This window comes from Macaca thibetana, chromosome X (genome assembly GCF_024542745.1).
Source record: "Macaca thibetana thibetana isolate TM-01 chromosome X, ASM2454274v1, whole genome shotgun sequence".
Lineage (NCBI taxonomy): Eukaryota > Metazoa > Chordata > Mammalia > Primates > Cercopithecidae > Macaca > Macaca thibetana.
Genome location: NC_065598.1, coordinates 19,106,623 through 19,125,583, shown reverse-complemented (window position 1 = coordinate 19,125,583; position 18,961 = coordinate 19,106,623). Strand labels below are relative to the sequence as shown.

General features: G+C 44.6%; 1 protein-coding gene across 1 annotated transcript in view; it reads left to right on the top strand.

Annotated features, from left to right (window-relative positions):
• The window catches only part of MAP3K15 (mitogen-activated protein kinase kinase kinase 15), a 150,374-nt gene that overhangs the window by 28,254 nt on the left and 103,159 nt on the right, over positions 1-18,961 (top strand). The window contains exon 3 of the mRNA XM_050776619.1: positions 97-120. Coding sequence (XP_050632576.1) covers positions 97-120 — 24 coding nt within the window. The remainder of the gene's footprint in view (positions 1-96; positions 121-18,961) is intronic.

The window sequence follows — 18,961 nt, the reverse complement described above, 5'->3', positions numbered from 1 at the left end:
GGTTAATTTCTTTTATAGAGGGGAGTACTGGCTAATGCTTATGGAAATTAGCTGTTTTGAAAAAAAGCTATATTCATTTTTTCTTTTTCTTCTCAGGACATGGTAACTCAAAAAAACACAGTAAGTATTACATTTTCAGAATTTTAATTCTGAAATTAAATGTAAATGTCAGTTTGTAAAATGCTTGCCTGAAAATCATCCAGGTAGCAAGATGACTTCTAATCATGCCTGTGGGTTGTGTTTCTAAGGAGGACAGCTAGAAATCTCCCTGTGCCTCAGCCTGCCAGCCCCAGGCCCCACTCAGCCATTGAGGGTGTGGGCCAGAAGGCAAGGCCAGGCAAGAAAGTGTATGTTCTTCATTACCTGCTGGGACTTTGAGCTGGAACCTTCTGGGTGACTCCTTCTGAGCTGGGTCGATGTTCCATGGACCACCAATAATCTTTTTGCTGGAGTCAGTACCTCCCATACTTCCCAAGCAGAGTTTCCCTAACAATGCAGGAACGTGAACTTGTATGCCAGTTAATATGGGGCACAAGTTTCTTGCCACAAATGGAAAAGAAGTGGGATGGAATTCTACTTCCTTCTGTCCCATTTATGTACTGAAGTCTCCTGATTTGGCTTAAAAGTTCTGAAATTACATAGTTTTATTGCCACGTTGGTTTGAATAGTATAATAAAATCACCACCCTAAAAATGTTTTAAAAGGATCTTGGCCTTGGAAATGTTGCCAAGGTTATCCTGTACCCTCGAATGCACCCCAAGCTGCCCATCCCTCCAGACCTATGGCATTGTGGTTTGAGAAACCATGACCTAGACTCAGGACAGGCCCTTGGTCCCTCTCCTTAGAGCCTTAGTCTCCTTCCTGCTAGCCCTTCTAGAAGGAACAGGCCTGCAGACTCTCTTCCTATTCCAGTTGGAGTTCCTAGGAGAGGGAAAAAAGGGCCCAGGAGGCAAAGCTGTCCCCTGGGCACCCTCTGCAGAAGTCCCCAGCCTGCAGCTTGGGGGCCCAGGCTTCCCCAGGACACTGACAGAGCACCCCACCTGCGATAGAAGTTTTAGAAACATAGCAAGTGGTGTAGTGCACATAATTACTATTGGAGCATGAATTTTACAAGCAGGCCTGTAAGATAAGGCATCGGGTGGTTTTAGATTCCTTTTGGAAAAGAAATGGGACCAGGCGTGACTTTTTTTTTCTTTTTTTTTGAGACTGAGACAGGGTCTTGCTCTGTCGGCCAGGCTGGAGTGCAGTGTCATGATCTTGGCTCACTGCAACCTCTGCCTCCCGGGTTCAAGCACTTCTCCTGTCTCAGCCTCCTGAGTAGCTGGGATTACAGACACCTACCACCACGCCTGGCTAATTTTTGTATTTTTAGTAGCGACAGGGTTTCCCCATGTTGGCCAGGCTGGTCTCGAACTCCTACCTCAAGTGATCTGCCCGCCTTGGCCTCCTAAAGTGCTGGGATTACAGGTGTGAGCCACCACACTAGGCCTTGATTTTTAAAATTACCTACTTTGTGGAGAAATGAGGAAGAAGTTGAAGGAGATTGGGCCTGAGGCCCAGGAGGTACAGTTATAGCTGCAGCCCTGTCTCTAAGTAACACTGGGCAGTCAGTTGTTCCACCCCTGCCTAGGCCTCAGGATCCTCAGCAATAAAATGAGAAATGTTGAACTATGCTGTTTTGCTCATTGATACGTTCCAGCCCTCAACATCTGTGGTTCCATATTTGTTATACAAGCAAAAAGATGTATCCTGGATTTAATGCAAGAAATGGCTATGAAATGCTGATTCCTTAAAACAGCAAGAGTTACGTTGAGGCAAGGAGCAAGGAAGACAACTCGTTTTCTTTCTCCATTCCTCACTGTTGGATGCATCAGCACTCAGAAATATTCTCTCCTCCAGGAGACTTGGTGTCATGCTGTTACAATTCCACTACATACCTCCCTTCTGGTGCATTCTCCCTCTTCCAAAACACCCAGGAATTCCTTAACATTCTTAGTAATTCCAAGCATACCTCGGCACTATTCTTCCTAGGTATTTGTTTGTTTTTTAGGAATAAACTTACTCTAAAGCAGTGGTCCTCAACCTTTTCATTACCAGGGACTGGTTTCATGGAAGACAATTTTTCCACAGACCAGAGGTGGGGGATGGTTTCAGGATGAAACTGTTTGACCTCAGATCATCAGGCATTAGATTCCCGTGAGGAGCACGCAGCCTAGATCCCTTGCATGCGCAGTTCGCAATAGGGTTTGCGCTCCTGTAAGAATCTAATGCCACCAATGATCTGACAGGAGATGGAGTTCAGGCAATAATGCGCGCTCACCCACCGCTCACCTCTGCTATGTGGCCTGGTTCCTAACAGGCCACTGACTGGTACTGGTCCATGGCCCCGGGGGTTGGGGACCCCTGTAAAGGATTTGGCAGCTAATCTCTTTGCTATATTTGGCATTATGTTAGAATTTGGTGCCCAGTATTGGTCATTATGCTTGGCAAGATGTGAAAATTTAGAGCACTCAGAAGAATAAAAGGATCCTAGGTGACGTGATGAGTGGAAAATCGCCCCTAAGAGGAAAAGCTAAAGGGAACTAAGCCTTGAGAGGTACCATTAGTAGTCATCTTCAAATGCTATCCTCTTTCTGAAAGTAAAGAGACATTTACTGTTTCCACTCCAGATGGGATGGAAGTAGGGTAAACAGAAGAATGGTTTGGATCAGCAGAATGGACATCTTGCAACTAATGGTGATTAAACATTATAACAATGTCAAAGTAACTTGGGTAGCTTCTAAGGAGAATTTGCTCAATTGTCCCCTCCATGTGGATTGGGGTAACCCTGGAATCAGACACCTGGATCATATGACCCCAGAGATTCCGAGAGAGAATCTGATGGAATTGTGGGTTTGTGATCATTTTGGAAAGATTTTAGCGTGCGCGCACACACACACACACACACATACATACAATACATACATACATAGTCACAGTTAGTGAACAGTGAAGTCTTGTAAATAAGGGATATGAATTAGATGCCACACCCTGAACATGTAGCCAGATGTTTGAAATGATTTATGAATATGTGAAAACAAAGATGCTTTGAGATCTCTTTTCAAGGAGTTGATATTTCTAAAATTGTACTTTTACCCAGAAAGATGGAAAAATTAAAAATAATAAAGATAAAATTGTGCTTGATGATGTATTGAATTCAGCTTCATTTAGCAGTGAAGTGGGCACATTTGTCTCCTTTCTCTTCTTTTCTCTTTTTTCTTTTCTTCTCTTTCCTCTCTTCTCTCTCTCTCTTCTCTTCTCTTTTCTGACAGAGTCTCACCCTGTAGCCCAGGCTGGAGTACAGTGGCATGATCTTGGCTCACTGCAACCTCCACCTCCCAGGTTTGAGGGATTCTCCTGCCTCAGCCTCCCGAGTACCTGGGACTATAGGCATGTGCCACCACGACCAGCTAATTTTTTTTTTTTTTTTTTTTTTTTTTTAGTAGGGACAGGGTTTCACCATGTTGGCCAGGCTGGTCTCAAACTCCTGAGCTCAAGTGGTCCGCCTGCCTCAGCCTCCCAAAGTGCTGGGATTATAGGTGTGAGCCACCATGCCTGGCTGGTAAATATACCTTTAATTTCTTAAGAAACTGTCAAAATAATTCCAAAGTGGCTGCACCATTTTACATTTCCACTAGCACTGAGAGGTCCAGTATCTTCACATCCTTGCCAATACTTGGTATCATCTGTCTTTTTATTGTAGGCGTTCTAGTATGAACTGATACCTGAGTGTGCTTTTAGTTTGCATTTCCCTAGTGGCTAATAACGTTGAGCATCTTTTCATGTGCTGATTAGTCATTCATAGTCTACTTTGGTGAAATGTCTATTCAAATCTTTTGCCCATTTAAAATTGGGCTGTGTTCTTACTACGAAGCTGTGTAAGAGTATACATTCTGGAAGCAAGACCCTTATTAGAGGTTTTATCAATTATTTCTTTTATGGATCGTGCTTTTGGTGTATCTGTGAACTCTTAGCCCAAACCAAGGTCATGAAGTATGACTCCTATGTTTTCTTTTAAAAGTTTTATAGTTTTAGCTCTTACATTTAGGTCTCTGATCCATTTTGAGTTAATTTTTGTGTCTGGTGTGAGGTAGATGTCCAACTTCATTCTTTCACATTTGGATCCCTAGTTGTCCCCGCACTGTTTCTTTAAAACACACACACACACACACACACACAAAACTATCTTGTCATCTTTGAATCGTCTTGCCACCCTCATCAAAATCAATTGACTGTATACGTAAGGGTTTATTTTTGGACTCTTAATTATAGTCCATTGATATGCGTCTACTCTTATGCTAATACCACACTGGTTTAAAACTTTTTTTTTTTTTTTTTTTTTGAGGCAGGGTCTCACTCTGTCACCCAGGCTGGAGCGCAATGGCGTGATCTCCGCTCACTGCAACCTCTGCCTCCCAGGTTCAAGCAGTTCTCCTGCCTCAGCCTCACGAGTAGCTGGGATCATAGGTGCCCGCTACCACGCACGGCTAATTTTTTTTTTTTTTTTTTAGTAGAGACAGGGTTTCGCAGTGTTGGCCAGGCTGGTCTTGAACTCCTGACCTCGGGTGATCCACCTGCGTTGGCCTCCCAAAGTGCTGGAATTACAGGCACAAGCCACCGGCGCCTGACCTGCACCCAGCCCTTTTTTAAAAATTTATTTTTCTTTGTTTTTTGTTTTGTTTTGAGACAGGGTCTTACTCTGTCACCCCAGCTGGGGTGCGGTAGTGCAACCACACCTCACTGCAGTCTGCACTATTTTGATTACTATAGCTTTATAGTAATTTTTGAAATTGGGAAGTGTGAATCCTCTAACTTTGTTCTTTTTCAACATTATTTTGGCCATTTGGGGCCCCTTGAAGTTCCATATGAATTTGAGGATCAGCTTTTCCGTTTCTGGGGGAAAAAAAAAAAGCTATAAGCCAATATTGATAAGGATTGCATTGTATCTGTAGATTGCTTGGCTGGTATTGACATCTTAACAGTTTTAAGTCTACTAATCCATGAATGTGGGATGTCTTTCCATTTATTTAGGTCTTCTCTTATTTCAGCAATATTTTGTAGTTTTCTGTGTACAAGTCTTTCACTTTCTTGGTTACACTTACTCCTGTGCATTTTATTCTTTTGGTTACTCTTGTGAATGGAATTGTTTTCTTAATTTCCTTTTCAGGATTGACTTTAAAAAAATTCCTGTCACAAAAATCTAGAACACTACATTTCACTTCATATTTCAGTATTTGATTGAGTTGAAAATGGTAATCGACTTTTTGGTCAGAGTTCTATGCAGATGACTTCTGGTTTTTCCTGTATTTTCATCCATTTTAATTCTTATACTATTTTATGCTGCTTTGGAGATGACAGAGCTAGCCACTTTCTGCAGTTTATCACTTTAGAAAACATGTTTATATGGCGACAGATCAAGGCTGAGTCTTTATGAAAGTAAAAGAGTGAAGAAAATACAGCCAACCCCAAGGCTACTTTATCTGTTTAACCTTGGAACTTCCTAGTACTTTGCCACTAGTGTACATAATCATACCTTTATACTTACATCTTATTTTGCAGCTTGATTTCCCAGACACTGAGTCTGAGTTTAGGGTACAGGAGGTTTATTAAGGGATGCCTTTGGGATGGCTGCTGGAGAAGGGGAGTAAATGAAGCGGGACTGGCCAGAGGGAGACATGCAGCTGAGATGCAGGCTCAATGACAGCTTTGGCTGACCACCTTGGGAGGAAGGTCTGGAGCTGAAATGGCCTTTCTGAGTTGTCTTGGGTTGGGATGAAATGGCCAGGCCTCTATGTTCCTCCATTTGTCCTTCATCACTAGGAAGGTAGCTTGGATGAGATGCTCTCTGGAACCGAGGCAGTTCAGAAGGGACTAACAGTAAGGGGCTGCTTCCTAGAGAACTCCCAACAACTGGGGCAACACATCCTTCCTTGAAGTTGGGTAGGGGGGTTCTGGGTGGTATACCTGAGTATCCACCACGTTATTATTATTTCATTTGAGAAATGTGTGTACGTATGTGTGTCACGTATACCCCAAGACTAAGAAATACATTTCCAAGGCTTAGAGGCACTGCAATAATTTTTTCCACTGAATTGGTGGGTAAATTACCTGAAAGCTGTGCATAGCCTTGCTAGAGAGGCACCATGGAGATATGCACCTTCTCTGTCCCCCAGGAGAATTACTGGGAGAAAACAAGGTGTTCTACCCAACTCTTGCAGAAGGAATTGTGAAAAGTACATTGGACCTTATTTTCATTTGTCATGTCCTAAAGCCAGAGTTCACAGTTGTTTTTTTAAAAAGCAGAGTTAAATTTCCAAGCTAGGATCACGTTATTTTAAAAAAAAAAAAAAAAAAACACCTTATTAAAAAACACGTTATTAAAAAATTAATCTGGTTCTTGACCTCTGGTTTAGGTGATTTTTTTTTTTCTGGAAAGCCAGTGAGATTTAAGAGAAACTCATTGTTCCCATTAAAATGGTTGTCTTTATAATCCAAATAAATTAGAAATTCTTTGAGAAACAGACACTGGCAATATTGGGGACCTTGTCTTCAATACTGGAAGTCTTTCCTCTGGCTTAGGAACATGTGTAGGTCTTGAGGTCAGGGTAACAATTTCTCCTGTTTTTTCCTCTTGACTTTCTCAGGTCTTCAGTTTCCTGTGGCTTAGGACTCAAAATGATAAAAAATGATATGGATTGCTTAGGGACACTTTGGTAGAAAGACGATTAAGTTTCTTTTCTCTTTTCTGTATCCTTTGGATTTTCTGAGTTCCAAATCAAGATTTCTAGTGCTTTTATTAGCAAAGACTCAATTTCAAACAAGAAAGCTACATCTCATAATAGGGAGAATTTTATTTTACACACAGAACATGAATTATGTAAAAATCTCCGTTTGTTCTTTCTCTGTCCCTCCCTCCCTCCTCCTCTCTCCTCCTCTCTCCTCCTCCTTCCCACCCTCTCTCTCTCTCCCCCCCCCCCCCTCTCTCTCCCCCCCCCCCTCTCCCCCCTCCCCTCCCTCCCCCCCCCCCCCCCCCTCTCCCCCCCCTCCCCCCCCCCCCCCTCCCCCCCCCCTCTCCCCCTCCTCTCCCCTCCCCTCCCTCTCCCCCCTCCCCCCTTCCTCTCCCCCTTCCCTCCCCCCCTCTCCCCCTTCCTCTCCCCCCCTCCCTCTCTTCCTCTCACTCCCCCCCCCCTCTCCCCCCCCCCTCTCCTCCCCCCTCCTCCTCCCCCTCTCTCTCCCCCTCCCTCCCTCTCATTCTCCTCCCCCCCTCCCTTTCCCCTCCCCCCCCCCTCTTTCCCCCTCCCTCCCTTTCCCCCTCCCTCCCTCCCCCTCTCCCCTCCCATTCTCCCCCTCTCTCCCTCTCGTTCTCCCCCCCTCCCCCCTCTCGTTCCCCCCCTCCCCCCCTCCCCCCTCTCTCCCTCTCGTTCTCTCCCTCCCTCCCTCCCTCTCCTCCCCTCCTTCCCCCCCCCCCTCCCTCCCTCTCCCCCTGTCTCCCCCTCCTTCCCCCCCCTTCCTCCCCCCTCCTTCCCCCCCTCCCCCCCCTCCCTCTCTCCCCTCCTTCTCCTCCTCCCCCCCCTCCCTCCCTCTCTCCCTCTCCTTCTCCCCCTCCCCTTCCCCTCCCTCTCTCCCTCTCCCCTCCCCCTCCCTCTCTCTCCCTGTCTCCCCCTCCTCCCCCTCTCCCCCCCCTTCCCTCCCTCTCTCCCTCCCCCCCCCCCCTCCCCCCTTCCCCCCCCCCTCCCCCCCCCTCCTTCTCCCCCTCCCTCCCTCCCCCCTCTCTCCCCCCTCCCTCCCTCCCTCTCCTCTCTCTCCCTCCCCCCTCCCTCCCCTCCCCTCCCTCCCCTCCCCCCCTTCCTTCTCCCCCCCCCCTCCCCCCCCCCCCCTCCCTCCCCTCCCCCTCCCCCCTCCCCCTCCCCCCCCTCTCCCTCCCCTTCCCCCCCCCCCTCTCCGTCTCTCCCTCCCCCTCCCCCCCCCCTCCCCTCCCCCTCCCCTCCCCCCCCCCCTCTCTCCCCCTCCCCCCCCCCCTCCCCCCCCCTTCCCCCCCCCCCCCCCTCTCCCCTGTTCCCCCCCCCCCCCCCCTCCCCCTCCCCCCCCCCCCCCCCCCCCCCCCCCCTCTCCCCTCCCCCCCCCCCCCCCCCCCTCCCTCTCTCCCTCTCCCCCCCCCCTCCCCCCCCCTCCCTCTCTCCCTCTCTCCCCCTCCCCCTCTCTCTCTCCCTCTCTCCCTCCCCCTCTCTCCCTCCCCCCTCCCCTCCCCCCTCCCCCCCTTCCCTCTCTCTCCCCCCTCTCTCCCCCTTCCCTCTCTCCCCCTCCCTCCCCCTTCCCTCCCTCCCCCCCCCCTCTCTCCCCCTCCCTCTCTCCCCCCTCCCCCCTCTCTCCCCCTCCCTCTCTCTCCCCCCTCCCTCTCTCCCCCTCCCCCCCTCCCTCTCCCCCCCCCCTCCTCCCCCCTCCCTCCCCCCCTCCCTCCCTCTCTCCCCCTCCCTCTCTCCCCCTCCCTCTCTCCCCCTCCCTCTCTCCCCCCCCCTCTCTCCCCCTCCCTCCCCCCCTCCCTCCCTCTCTCCCCCTCCCCCTCCTCCCTCCCTCTCTCCCCCCCCCCCTCCCCCTCCCCTCCTCCCTCTCCCCTCCTCCCTCTCCCCTCCTCCCTCCCTCTCTCCCCCCCCCCCCTCCCCTCCTCCTTCCCTCTCTTCCTCCCCCCCCATCCCTCCCTCCCTCTTTCTCTCTCCGTCTCCTTCTTTTCTTCCTTCATTCCTTTTTCTTTTCTTTTCTCCTTCTTTTCTTCTTTTTTTCGTTCTAACAGTCTTGCTCTGTTGCCCAGGCTGGAGTGCAGTGGCATGATCTTGGCTCACTGCAACCTCCACCTCCCAGGTTCAAGCAATTCTCCTGCCTCAGTCTCCCAAGTAGCTGGGACTATAGGCATGTGCCACCACACCCGGCTAATTTTTGTATTTTTAGTAGAGACGAGGTTTCACCATGTTGGCTAGGCTGGTCTCGAACTCCTGAGCTCAGATGATCTGCCCACCTTGGCCTCCCAAAGTGCCAGGCATGAGCCACCATGCCCAGCCCCTTTGCATATTTACTTTATTTGTGTATGTTCTCTTGTTTCTCCCTCATCCTGGGTTGTTAGTCTTTTGTCTTTATGTTGTTGTTCCTGCCTGTGGTCTTGCTCCTGTGTGTTCTCTTCAATTGGAGTACGCTGGGTAACTTTTCTCTGCACCTCTTGAATATCATAGGGGTAATGTCAGATTTCACAGGGCCAATGTCAGAACCAAATTATTCATATTTAATTCTACCTACCAACTGGATATGTGTTTCATATCCATGGCACCCATCTATTTTCTTTAAATCAAGACATAATTCACAGACCATAGAATTCGCCATTCACTCACTTATGTTGAGCTGTTTGTGCAGCTTTATTTCAGGATATTTCAGAATTAAGCAGAAGTTACAGTTAATGACTAGAATCCTGGGAGGACAGGAGTAGGGCCTGAGATTATCTGGCTCCTTGGTCATCTGTAGGCCGGTTGGTTAACCTGCTGGGTCTTGGTTTCTTCTTCTGTTAAATGAGATGATTTTAATGAGGTGACTTTTGAGATTTGTGCCAGCTCTGAAATAATCCTGTGACTTTGTGATGGCCATTCAGTTGTGTAAACAAAGTAAATCAACTGTCGCAACAGCTTAGTTAGCACTCCATGGCACGTTTCCAGCAGGGATATCTTCATTTACTTTTAAGCAGCACCGTATCCTGATTATCCCGTTGAAATTGTTATACAGTTTTTGAATATTTTTTTCCTCTTATGACCAGAAAAGGACTAATGTAGAATGCTGTTTGCATTGATCTAAAAAGAAAACCACTGCATTTTTCTGGACAATGGATATATGTATGTATCTAACTGGCTAGACAAATAATTATATCTGTTGAGCCTAAAGCTTGTGTTTTTTGGAGTTGTGTCAACTTGGATTTTCTTCTGTAATAAATTAACTTTGTCATACCTGGTCACATGAAATAATATAAAAAATCTATTGCCCCATATTTGTTCATTTGCTCCCTAAATTTTCTTGGGAACAGTCTTCTGTGGTTTTTCAGTTGTGGTTTTCACTAAGTATTTGTGACCTACTTGTGTTACAAGATATAAGGTCCGAAGTACCATATTGTGCCAGCAATTGAGATGCACATTCTTCTGAAAGTGCTCAGGAATCAGTTCATCTTGTGTAGCATTAAGTGGCTTTCCATCTGCCTTAGATACTTTATTTCCCTCTTCTCACTTGGCTATTTGTTGACTGATTAAATGTTTGTATCATTATAAGAAATGTTTTCTGGAAGGTCAAGCCACAAGTCTCATTATGAAGTTGGCTGGTACAAATTCAGACATATCATATTTGCTCCAAAGAATTAATTTATAAACCCTGTGCTGCTGTTGACCAGCTTTGCCACCTGCTGTGAGCCATAAATAAAAATAAGTGCTGGTGTAATGAGGGACCTTGGCTTGGATATCTTTCTTGGCCTTCTTGGACCTTTGGATGCCTTGCATGGGGCGCCTGCGGAAAAGAGGGAAAGTATAGCCAACCCCAAGGCTACTTTATCTATTGAACCTTGGAATTTTTTAGTAGTTTGCCATTAGCATACATAGTCCACAGGTATTGCGTAGCTTCATTTGTTTTAATATTCCAGCTGCAGAGGAGCCAGGTGAGGAGCAAATCCTAGGTGTCCTTAGTTAGTGGCCGTGATTGAAACCAATGGACAGTTGAGTGGAGGCTCTGATATGCTCTCCTCCTGGGCTGTCCTGAAGAATCTAGGAAGCTGTTTGCAGATGGGCCTTGTGCTGTTTATTCATGGAGAGCTTTATATGTGCAGCCCACTGAAGGAACTCCGACATTTTAGGCCTGCAGTTAGGATGTTCTACGTGAAGCATCTAAGAGTCACGATTGGGGGTTTTTAGCCTTCTAGGGGTCACAGGACCCCTTTGCCAGTCTGGAGGAGCCTATGGGCCCTTCTCAGAATATGTTTTAAACAGAGGTCCTCAACCCCTGGGCCACCAACCGGGCCACACAGCAGGAGGTGAGCAGCGAGCGAGCAAAGCTCCATCTGTATTTATAGCTGCTCCCCGATTGCTCGCATTACCGCCTGAACGCTACCTCCTGTCTGATGAGCAGCGCCATTAGATTCTCATAGGAGCACAAACCCTATTGTGAACTACACATGTGAGGGATCTCGTTTGTGTGCTCCTTATGAGAAACTCATGCCTGATGATCTCTCATTGTGTCCCATCACTCCCAGATGTGACCGTCTAGTTGTAGGAAAACAATCTCAGGGCTCCCATTGATTCTACTTTACAGTGAGTTGTATAATTATTTCATTATATATTACAATGTAATAATAATAGAAATAAAGTGCACAATAAATGTAATGCATTTGAATCATCCTGAAACCATCCCCAACCCCTGCCCACCTGGTCCATGGAAAAATTGTCTTCCATGAAACCAGCCCCTGGTACCAAAAACGTTGGGGATCACTGGTTTAAAGTGTTTAAATACAAGGAATTACAAAGGAGACCCTTCATATCAAAATACAGTTATCAAAATATTCTAAAATTATAATTACGTGCTTCTTTACTAACGTCTTTGAGATCAAACAGCAGATCTTAAAAACTGTCATAATACTTGGAGTAGTGATGGGTATAAAAGTTATTTTGAAATCTCTGCAGGAACTGTAATGTGATATGAAAAAGTCTGTGACTCCTGTTACCAACAAAGTCTTAAGTCTCAAGTCTACTACTACTGGGGTATGTTACCTACATTCCTAAGTGAGGGAAATGTTATGTTTCAGTTGAGGGCAAATGATGACAAAGTTCACAGACCACAACTTTTTTTTTCTCTTTCAAGTTCACAGACCACCCTCCGCCAGCCCCCGCAAGAATGACTGGATCTCAGGTTTAGAACTCCTAGTCCCTTCTAGAACTATTGCACATAGAGAATATTTGTGCAAAAAAAAAAAAAATGGCCGTGATTAAGCCTCTATTGTCTAATGAGGCTGACACTATTATTATCTCCCTCTTAAAGATGAGAAAACTGAGGTTTAGATAGGTGAGTACATTTTTCAGGGTCATCCATTTAGGGATAGGATGGAGCTGGAATTCAATCCTTGGCCCTCTGAATTCTTCACTACATTGCTGCGCTTGAGTTGAGATGATACTTTGTTTCTATATTGATAAAGTATTTCTTGTTCACCACACTTCACAAATGTGAAAAACAACACTATCCAGTTCTGCTGAAAGGATGAATAAATTACCATGTCCTTATGCACTGTGGGTGGGAGTGTACATTGCTCCATCCTTTCTGACAACAGTTTGGTCAACATATATTAATAACCTTAAATTTGTTCTAGTAATTTTACTCCTGGGAAGATATCCTTGGGAAAAGACCACAGTACAAAGATGCCATATGCAAAGATGTTCATCTCAGTGACGCTTACAGTAAGGAAATTTCAAAACAAACTGAAAGTTAGGCAATAGAAGAATGGTTAAGTATCCTATATATAGTTACCAGATGGTAAATACAGGTATTAGGCAGGCATTTAAAATTATGACACTTAAGACTATATAATTAAGCTTTTGTAATGAGTGCTTATTAAAAGCACCTATTATTTAATCTGAGTGATGACATAGGACAGTCTTTTCATGGTGGTGATATTTGTAGATGGTAGTAGTTCTGGAAATGCCAATTGCTAGGTCAGGAACCAAAACCTTTAGAGGAAAAATTCTTCTGCTTCCTATCCCCACACTGTCAGAGACGAGTGACTTTTCCTTGGGCCTCTGACCTCACTTACTATATCAGAACCACCCTTTTGGAAATATTTGGAGAGTGTTTAGAATAAGAGTTTACATATTAATGTGGTTAGCATACTGGTTCAAATACCTCTTTATGTAGGGAACTAAACTGCCTTTGTTAAATGTTTTAATGAGCTGGATTCTTGAGATGTTTCCACTTATAAATGTAACAGCTACAAATAGCTGATCCTAGTTTGCTATTGAGCATGTGTTATGTTAATCGTTGTTTTTATTTTTAATTTCTGGTCTCTTGACCAACAAGAGTCTGAATGTGTTCCATCACTTGAAGATGTTTAGGTCTAGAACAAAAGTACTGTACTTAAGATCTTATGCTTTCATTTGGAAGTCTATTAATTCCTTTTTAAAATGTAGTCGTTAATCCCAATTTCTGTCAGATTTCTTAAACTTTCTGGAAGACTTTCTCAAGGGAAGTATTTTTACCTTCCCAAGTCTCCAGATTCCTGCTGTCTCCTCAGTCCTGTTCATTAAACTCATTCAACTGGTTTCAGAGTTCATGCATTTCTTTTCTTTCTCCTTATTTTTCTCTAACTAGGACTAAACATTTGCTCTGTGAATCAGATCCTCTGCTAACTGGGGGGTAGACTTCATCAGTCTCTGCTGCTACTGCTCTGCCTTCTTGAACAGTATTTCTTTTTCACCAAAGAACTTGTGATGGCACATATCACGTTTGTCAAAATCCAGTTTTTCACACCTCATTATTTAGGATTTGATCAGAACTCTGGGGCAAAGTTTACTTTTGTAGTATTTGGGAAGACTAGGTTTGCTAAGGGAATAACGTCAAGATTTCAGCAGAAATGTTTGTTTTGGAGACAGTTATAAGACATATAACAATTCTTTACAAATAGATTAGATTCTTGTACCTTCAATTTACCGACCTGTTACAGAAGCTCAGGGTTATTTAATTGTAATGTTTATAAGTATTTTTGTATTATGTCTTTTAACGAAACAGAAAAGAGAATGTAGGTAGGGGAGAGAGAGAGTTATATTAACCTTTTTATTTACCATTTCTGGTACTTTTCATTTGTTCCTGTGGATTCAAGCTACCGTTTGGTGTCATTTCCTTATTCCAATATAGCCTTGTTCCGTTCCTACCAGTATCCTTTTGTTGTTATTTTCAAATATATTACATCTGTATAAACCACAACACATGATTATATACATAATTTTCTGCAGCTGCTTTTTAAACCAGTTAAGGAGAGGAAATTTGCAATTATCCTATCTTTTATGATTGTATACATAACTACCTTTACTGGTATTCTTTGTTTTTTATCATGTGAATTTGAATTACTGTCTGGTGTCATTTGCTTTCAGCCTGAAGAAATTCCTTTACTATTTTTATAAGATGGGTCTGCTAGCATTATCTCAGTTTTTGTTTATCTGAAAATGTTCATATTTAATCTTCATTTTTGAAAGATAGTTTTAGTGGATATAAAATTCTTGGTTGACTTTTTTTTTTCTTTCAGCACTTTGAATATGTCATCCCATGGCCTTCATTGTTTCTGATGAAAAGTCACATTAATCTGATTGGAATTTTCTCGTATATGACAAAACATTTTCCTCTTGCTGCTTTCGGGATTTTCGCTCTTTATCTTTCAAAATTTTAACTGTGACATGTCTGGGTGTGGACCTCTTTGCCTTTATCCCACTTGGAGTTCATTTGACTTCTTGAATATGTAGATTTAATTTTTTTAAAAAATCATATTTGGGGCCGGGCACGGTGGCTCATGCCTGTAATTCCAGCATTTGGGAGACCGAGGTGGGTGGATCACCTGAGGTCGGGAGTTCAAGACCAGCCTCACCAACATGGAGAAAACCTGTCTCTACTAAAAATACAAAATTAGCTGGTGTGGTGGTGCATGCCTGTAATCCCAGCTATGCAGGAGGCTGAGGCAGGAGAATCACTTGAACCTGGTAGACGGAGGTTGTGGTGAGCCAAGATCATGCCATTGCACTCCAACCTGGGCAACAAGAATGAAACTCTGTCTCAAAAAAAAAATCATATTTGGGAACTTTTCAGCAATTATTTCTTCGAGTATTTTTCTGCTCCTTTCTCTCCTCTTCTTCTGGGACTCCTATTAGGTGTCACATATGTTGGTGTACTTAATGCTGTCCTGTGTTCCTTTAGGACTTTGTTCATTTTTTTCTTTTTCTCTCTGTTCTTCAGATTGCATATCTCTATTGATCTGTCTTCAAGTTTGCTGATAATTTCTTCTACCACTCAAATTGCCTGTTGAGCCTCTTGAGTGAATTTTTCATTTTGGCTGTTGTACTTTTCAACTTCAGAATTCTTACCCCCCCCCCCCCCCCCAATTTTTTGTAATTTTTCTTTATCTTCTGTATTTGAGATACTGTCATAATACCTTCCTTTAATTATTTAAGTATGGTTTACCTTAGTTGTTCGAACATATTTGTAATATCTGCTTTCAAGTCATTGTCTGCTACATTTAATATCTGGGTCCTTTCAAAGGCAGTTAGCATTGCCTACTGTTTTTCCCATATGTGGATCACACTGTCCTGTCTCTGCATGTTTTGTGTTTTTTGTTGAAAACTGGACATTTCAGATAAGATATTGTAGAAACTTCAGATACTGATCTTTCTGCCTTCTGCCTCTGGGGCATGTTCTTTTTGTTGTTTACTTGTTTATTTGTTTCATGACTTGACTAGATCAGTGAAGTCTATTTTTCTGCAATGTGCAGCCTCTAATGTCACTTCTTAAAGGGCACACTCTTGTGTGTGTGCACAGTTACTCTGACTCTTAAATCCTCACCAGGAATGACAGTAGTTGCAGCTAGACTCTCTTTTTCTGTTTCCCTGATCTCCCTGTTAAGTTTCTGACTAATCTTCTGTATTGGTCTTATACAACTGGTATTACACTCAGTTGTTAGTCTCCCTCCTTAGCTGATTGTTCTGTTGTTTTTGACAATACCTTGAGGCATAATTGTTCCACAGTTTGATACAATTAAAGTTTTGCAGGAATAGTCCTTAAATCTAATCCCTGAGGCTTGCTCTGACGTCAGGAAGGTTCCTCTTAGCTGTCTCTTTCCCAGTTCTCTGTTAAACTTCTAGGTGGTCTACCCTTTACTTTTTCCTGTCATAGAGCTACCAGCCTTCTCTTGATTGTCAGCCGCCAAAATCTCCATGATGTTTTGTACAGCACTCATGAGCTTGAACTTCCCCATGGCATATTCCGCATGAAGTCGCTCTCCTTGTGAAGAGCTGCAGTTCTTACAGCCTGCCTTTTCCCTGGGCAGAGCTCTGCACCACTGCTGTGGAGATGGCAGTGGAAACAGTAGTCTGCTTCTCTTGGGGTGACACCCTGCTCTGAGTGGGGTGCTGGGTAGGGGCAACAGCCTCTGGTCTTCTCAGCTTGCCTCTCTTGTCATGGAACCTTCATTCTGTGAGAGAGCTGGGGCAGGGACAATCAAGTTTCAGCATTCTTGGCCTGTTTTTAGTTTGTTTCTTTGTTTTTGTTTTGTTTTGTTTTGAGATGGAGTCTTGCTCTGTTGCCCAGGCTGGCGTGCAGTGGTGTGATCTCGGCTCACTGCAACCTCTGCCTCCCAGTTTTAAGCAATTTTCCTGCCTCAACCTCCCAAGTAGCTGGGATTACAGGTGCCCGCCACCATGCCTGGCTAATTTTTGTATTTTTAGTAGAGAGGGGGTTTCACCATGTTGACCAGGCTGGTCTCGAACTTCTGACCTCGTGATCCACCCACCTCGGCCTCCCAAGTGCTGGGATTACAGGCGTGAGCCACTGCACCCAGTCTCTTGGCCTGTTTTGCCTAGGGTAGAGCTTCCACCCTGCAGGTGTAGGCTGGGTAAAGCAAGGGAGCCCTGGTCATCTTGACCACACTTGCCTGGAATAGAACTTCTACAATATCAGGCTGTGAGGGATAAGAATGCTGGTGGCCTGGTCTTCCTAAGGAGAAACAGTGACTCTGGACCAGGGACAAGAGGGAGCCCTTTTGTATTGGCCACACCTACTTAGAGTAGAACTTCAGTCACTCTGGGCTGGGGATGGGGATGGGGGAGCAGTTTATGGCCCGAATGCTGCAGAATCTTACTGTTACTACCAAGATTTAGATTTTCTTGAATAAAACGTTTTTCCATTTGCTACATGCCCTCAGGACAACTTGTAGAGACTTTAAATCAGGGGTGTTCAATCTTTTGGCTTTGCTGGGCCACATTGGAGGAAGAAGAATTGTTTGGGCCACATGTAAAATACACTAACAATAGCTGATGAGCTATTTAAAAAAAAAAGTTTGTGTGTAAATCTCAAAATGTTTTAAGAAAGTTTACAAATTTGTGTTGGGCCACATTCAAAGTTATCCTGGGCCATATGTGGTCCGTGGGCCACGGTTGGACAAGCTTGCTTTAAATGGCTGTTTGAAAAGAATTTTCATCAGTTATGGTTGTCTTTCTGGGGATGGGATCTGGGAAGCTCCTTACACTTCCAGTCCAGCTTTAACTTTTTGAAAATAACAAACTGCGTTTCTTCAAAGGTATTTTTCCTTCTAGACCTCACTGATCCACACAGCCCTTTTCTCCCTCTGAACTAGGAAGTCTTTGACCATAAACTCAAGCAATTTCAAGTGTGTATTAGTCTGTTTTCATATTGCTATAAAGAACTGTCCAAGACTGGGTAATTTGTAAAGGAAACAGGTTAAATTGACTCACAGTTCAGCATGGCTGGGGAGGCCTCAGGAAACTTACAATCATGGCAGAAGTGGGAGCGGGAGCAAGATACCTTCTTCACAAGGCGGCAGGTAGGAGAAGTGCCTAGCAAAGGGGGAAGAGCCCCTTATAAAACCATCCGATCTCCTGAGAACTCACTCACTATCACTAGAACAGCATGGGGGAAACCGCCCATGATGATCCAGTTGCCTCCACCTGGTTTCTACCTTGACACATGGGGATTACGGGGATTACAATTCAAGATGAGATTTGGGTAGGTACACAAAGCCTAACCATATCAAGGTGAAAGAAAGAAAGTTTAACTTTTGAATATATAAATATCATTTAATTTAGTCTAGGAACGTGGCTTTCTTGGCTTGGATGAGGGAGAAATTTATCTCTAATTTACCAAAACCTTAATGCTGAGTGATTTGAGTCTCTTTAAGAACTTGAAAGTATTAGAAGGCCAGGTGCAGTGGCTCACACCTGTAATCCCAACCCTTTGGGAGGCTGAGGCAGGAGGATAGCTTGAGCCCAGGAGTTTGAGACTGCAATGAGCTGTGATTGCACCACTGCACTGCAGCCTGGGTGACAGAGCAAGACCTTGTCTCAGAAAAAAAAAAGTACCATAGGGAGCAAAGGGTCTTTGTTCCTGTGGGGTAGGCAATTCCTAGTGGTTGTGAAGAAGTAGATAGGAGCCTGCTACCCCACTTATCACACACACATACCCCCCTGAATTTTTACCCTTTCTACTTACAACACTGGTATTTTTGTTTGTTTGTTTTAAGATGTAGTCTCGCTATGTCGCCCAGGCTGGAGGGCAGTGGTGCAATCTCGGCTCAGTGCAGCCTCTGCCTCCTGGGTTCAAGTGATTCTCCTGCCTCAGCCTCCTGAGTAGCTGGGATTACAGGCATGTACTACCACACCTGGCTAATTTTTTTTTTTTTTTTTTTTTTAAGTAGAGATGGGGTTTCACCATGTTGGCCAGGCTGGTCTCAAACTCCTGACCTCAAATGATCTACCCGCCTCTGCCTTCCAAAGTGCTGGGATTACAGGCGTGAGCCACCATGCCTGGCCAGTATTTGTGTTTTGACAGGCTTAATGCCAATAGCTGGTACCCACAAGGATGGTCTCCAGTTGCTGCATTGCAGCAGAATGTAAGTATTCTCAGAAAACCAACCCTATTTTCAGGGATAATAGAATATCAGAAGCTTTGTCTAAGACAACGTTGACTCGTCACCTGTTTTTGTATGTCCTGGGAGCTAAGAATGGTTTTTTACATGTTTTAATGGTTGGAAAATATCAAAATAAGATGATGATTTCAGGACATGTAAAAATATGAAATTTAGGCCAGATATGGTGGCTCAAGCCTATAATCCCAGCACTTTGGGAGGCTGAGGTGGGCAGATTGTTTG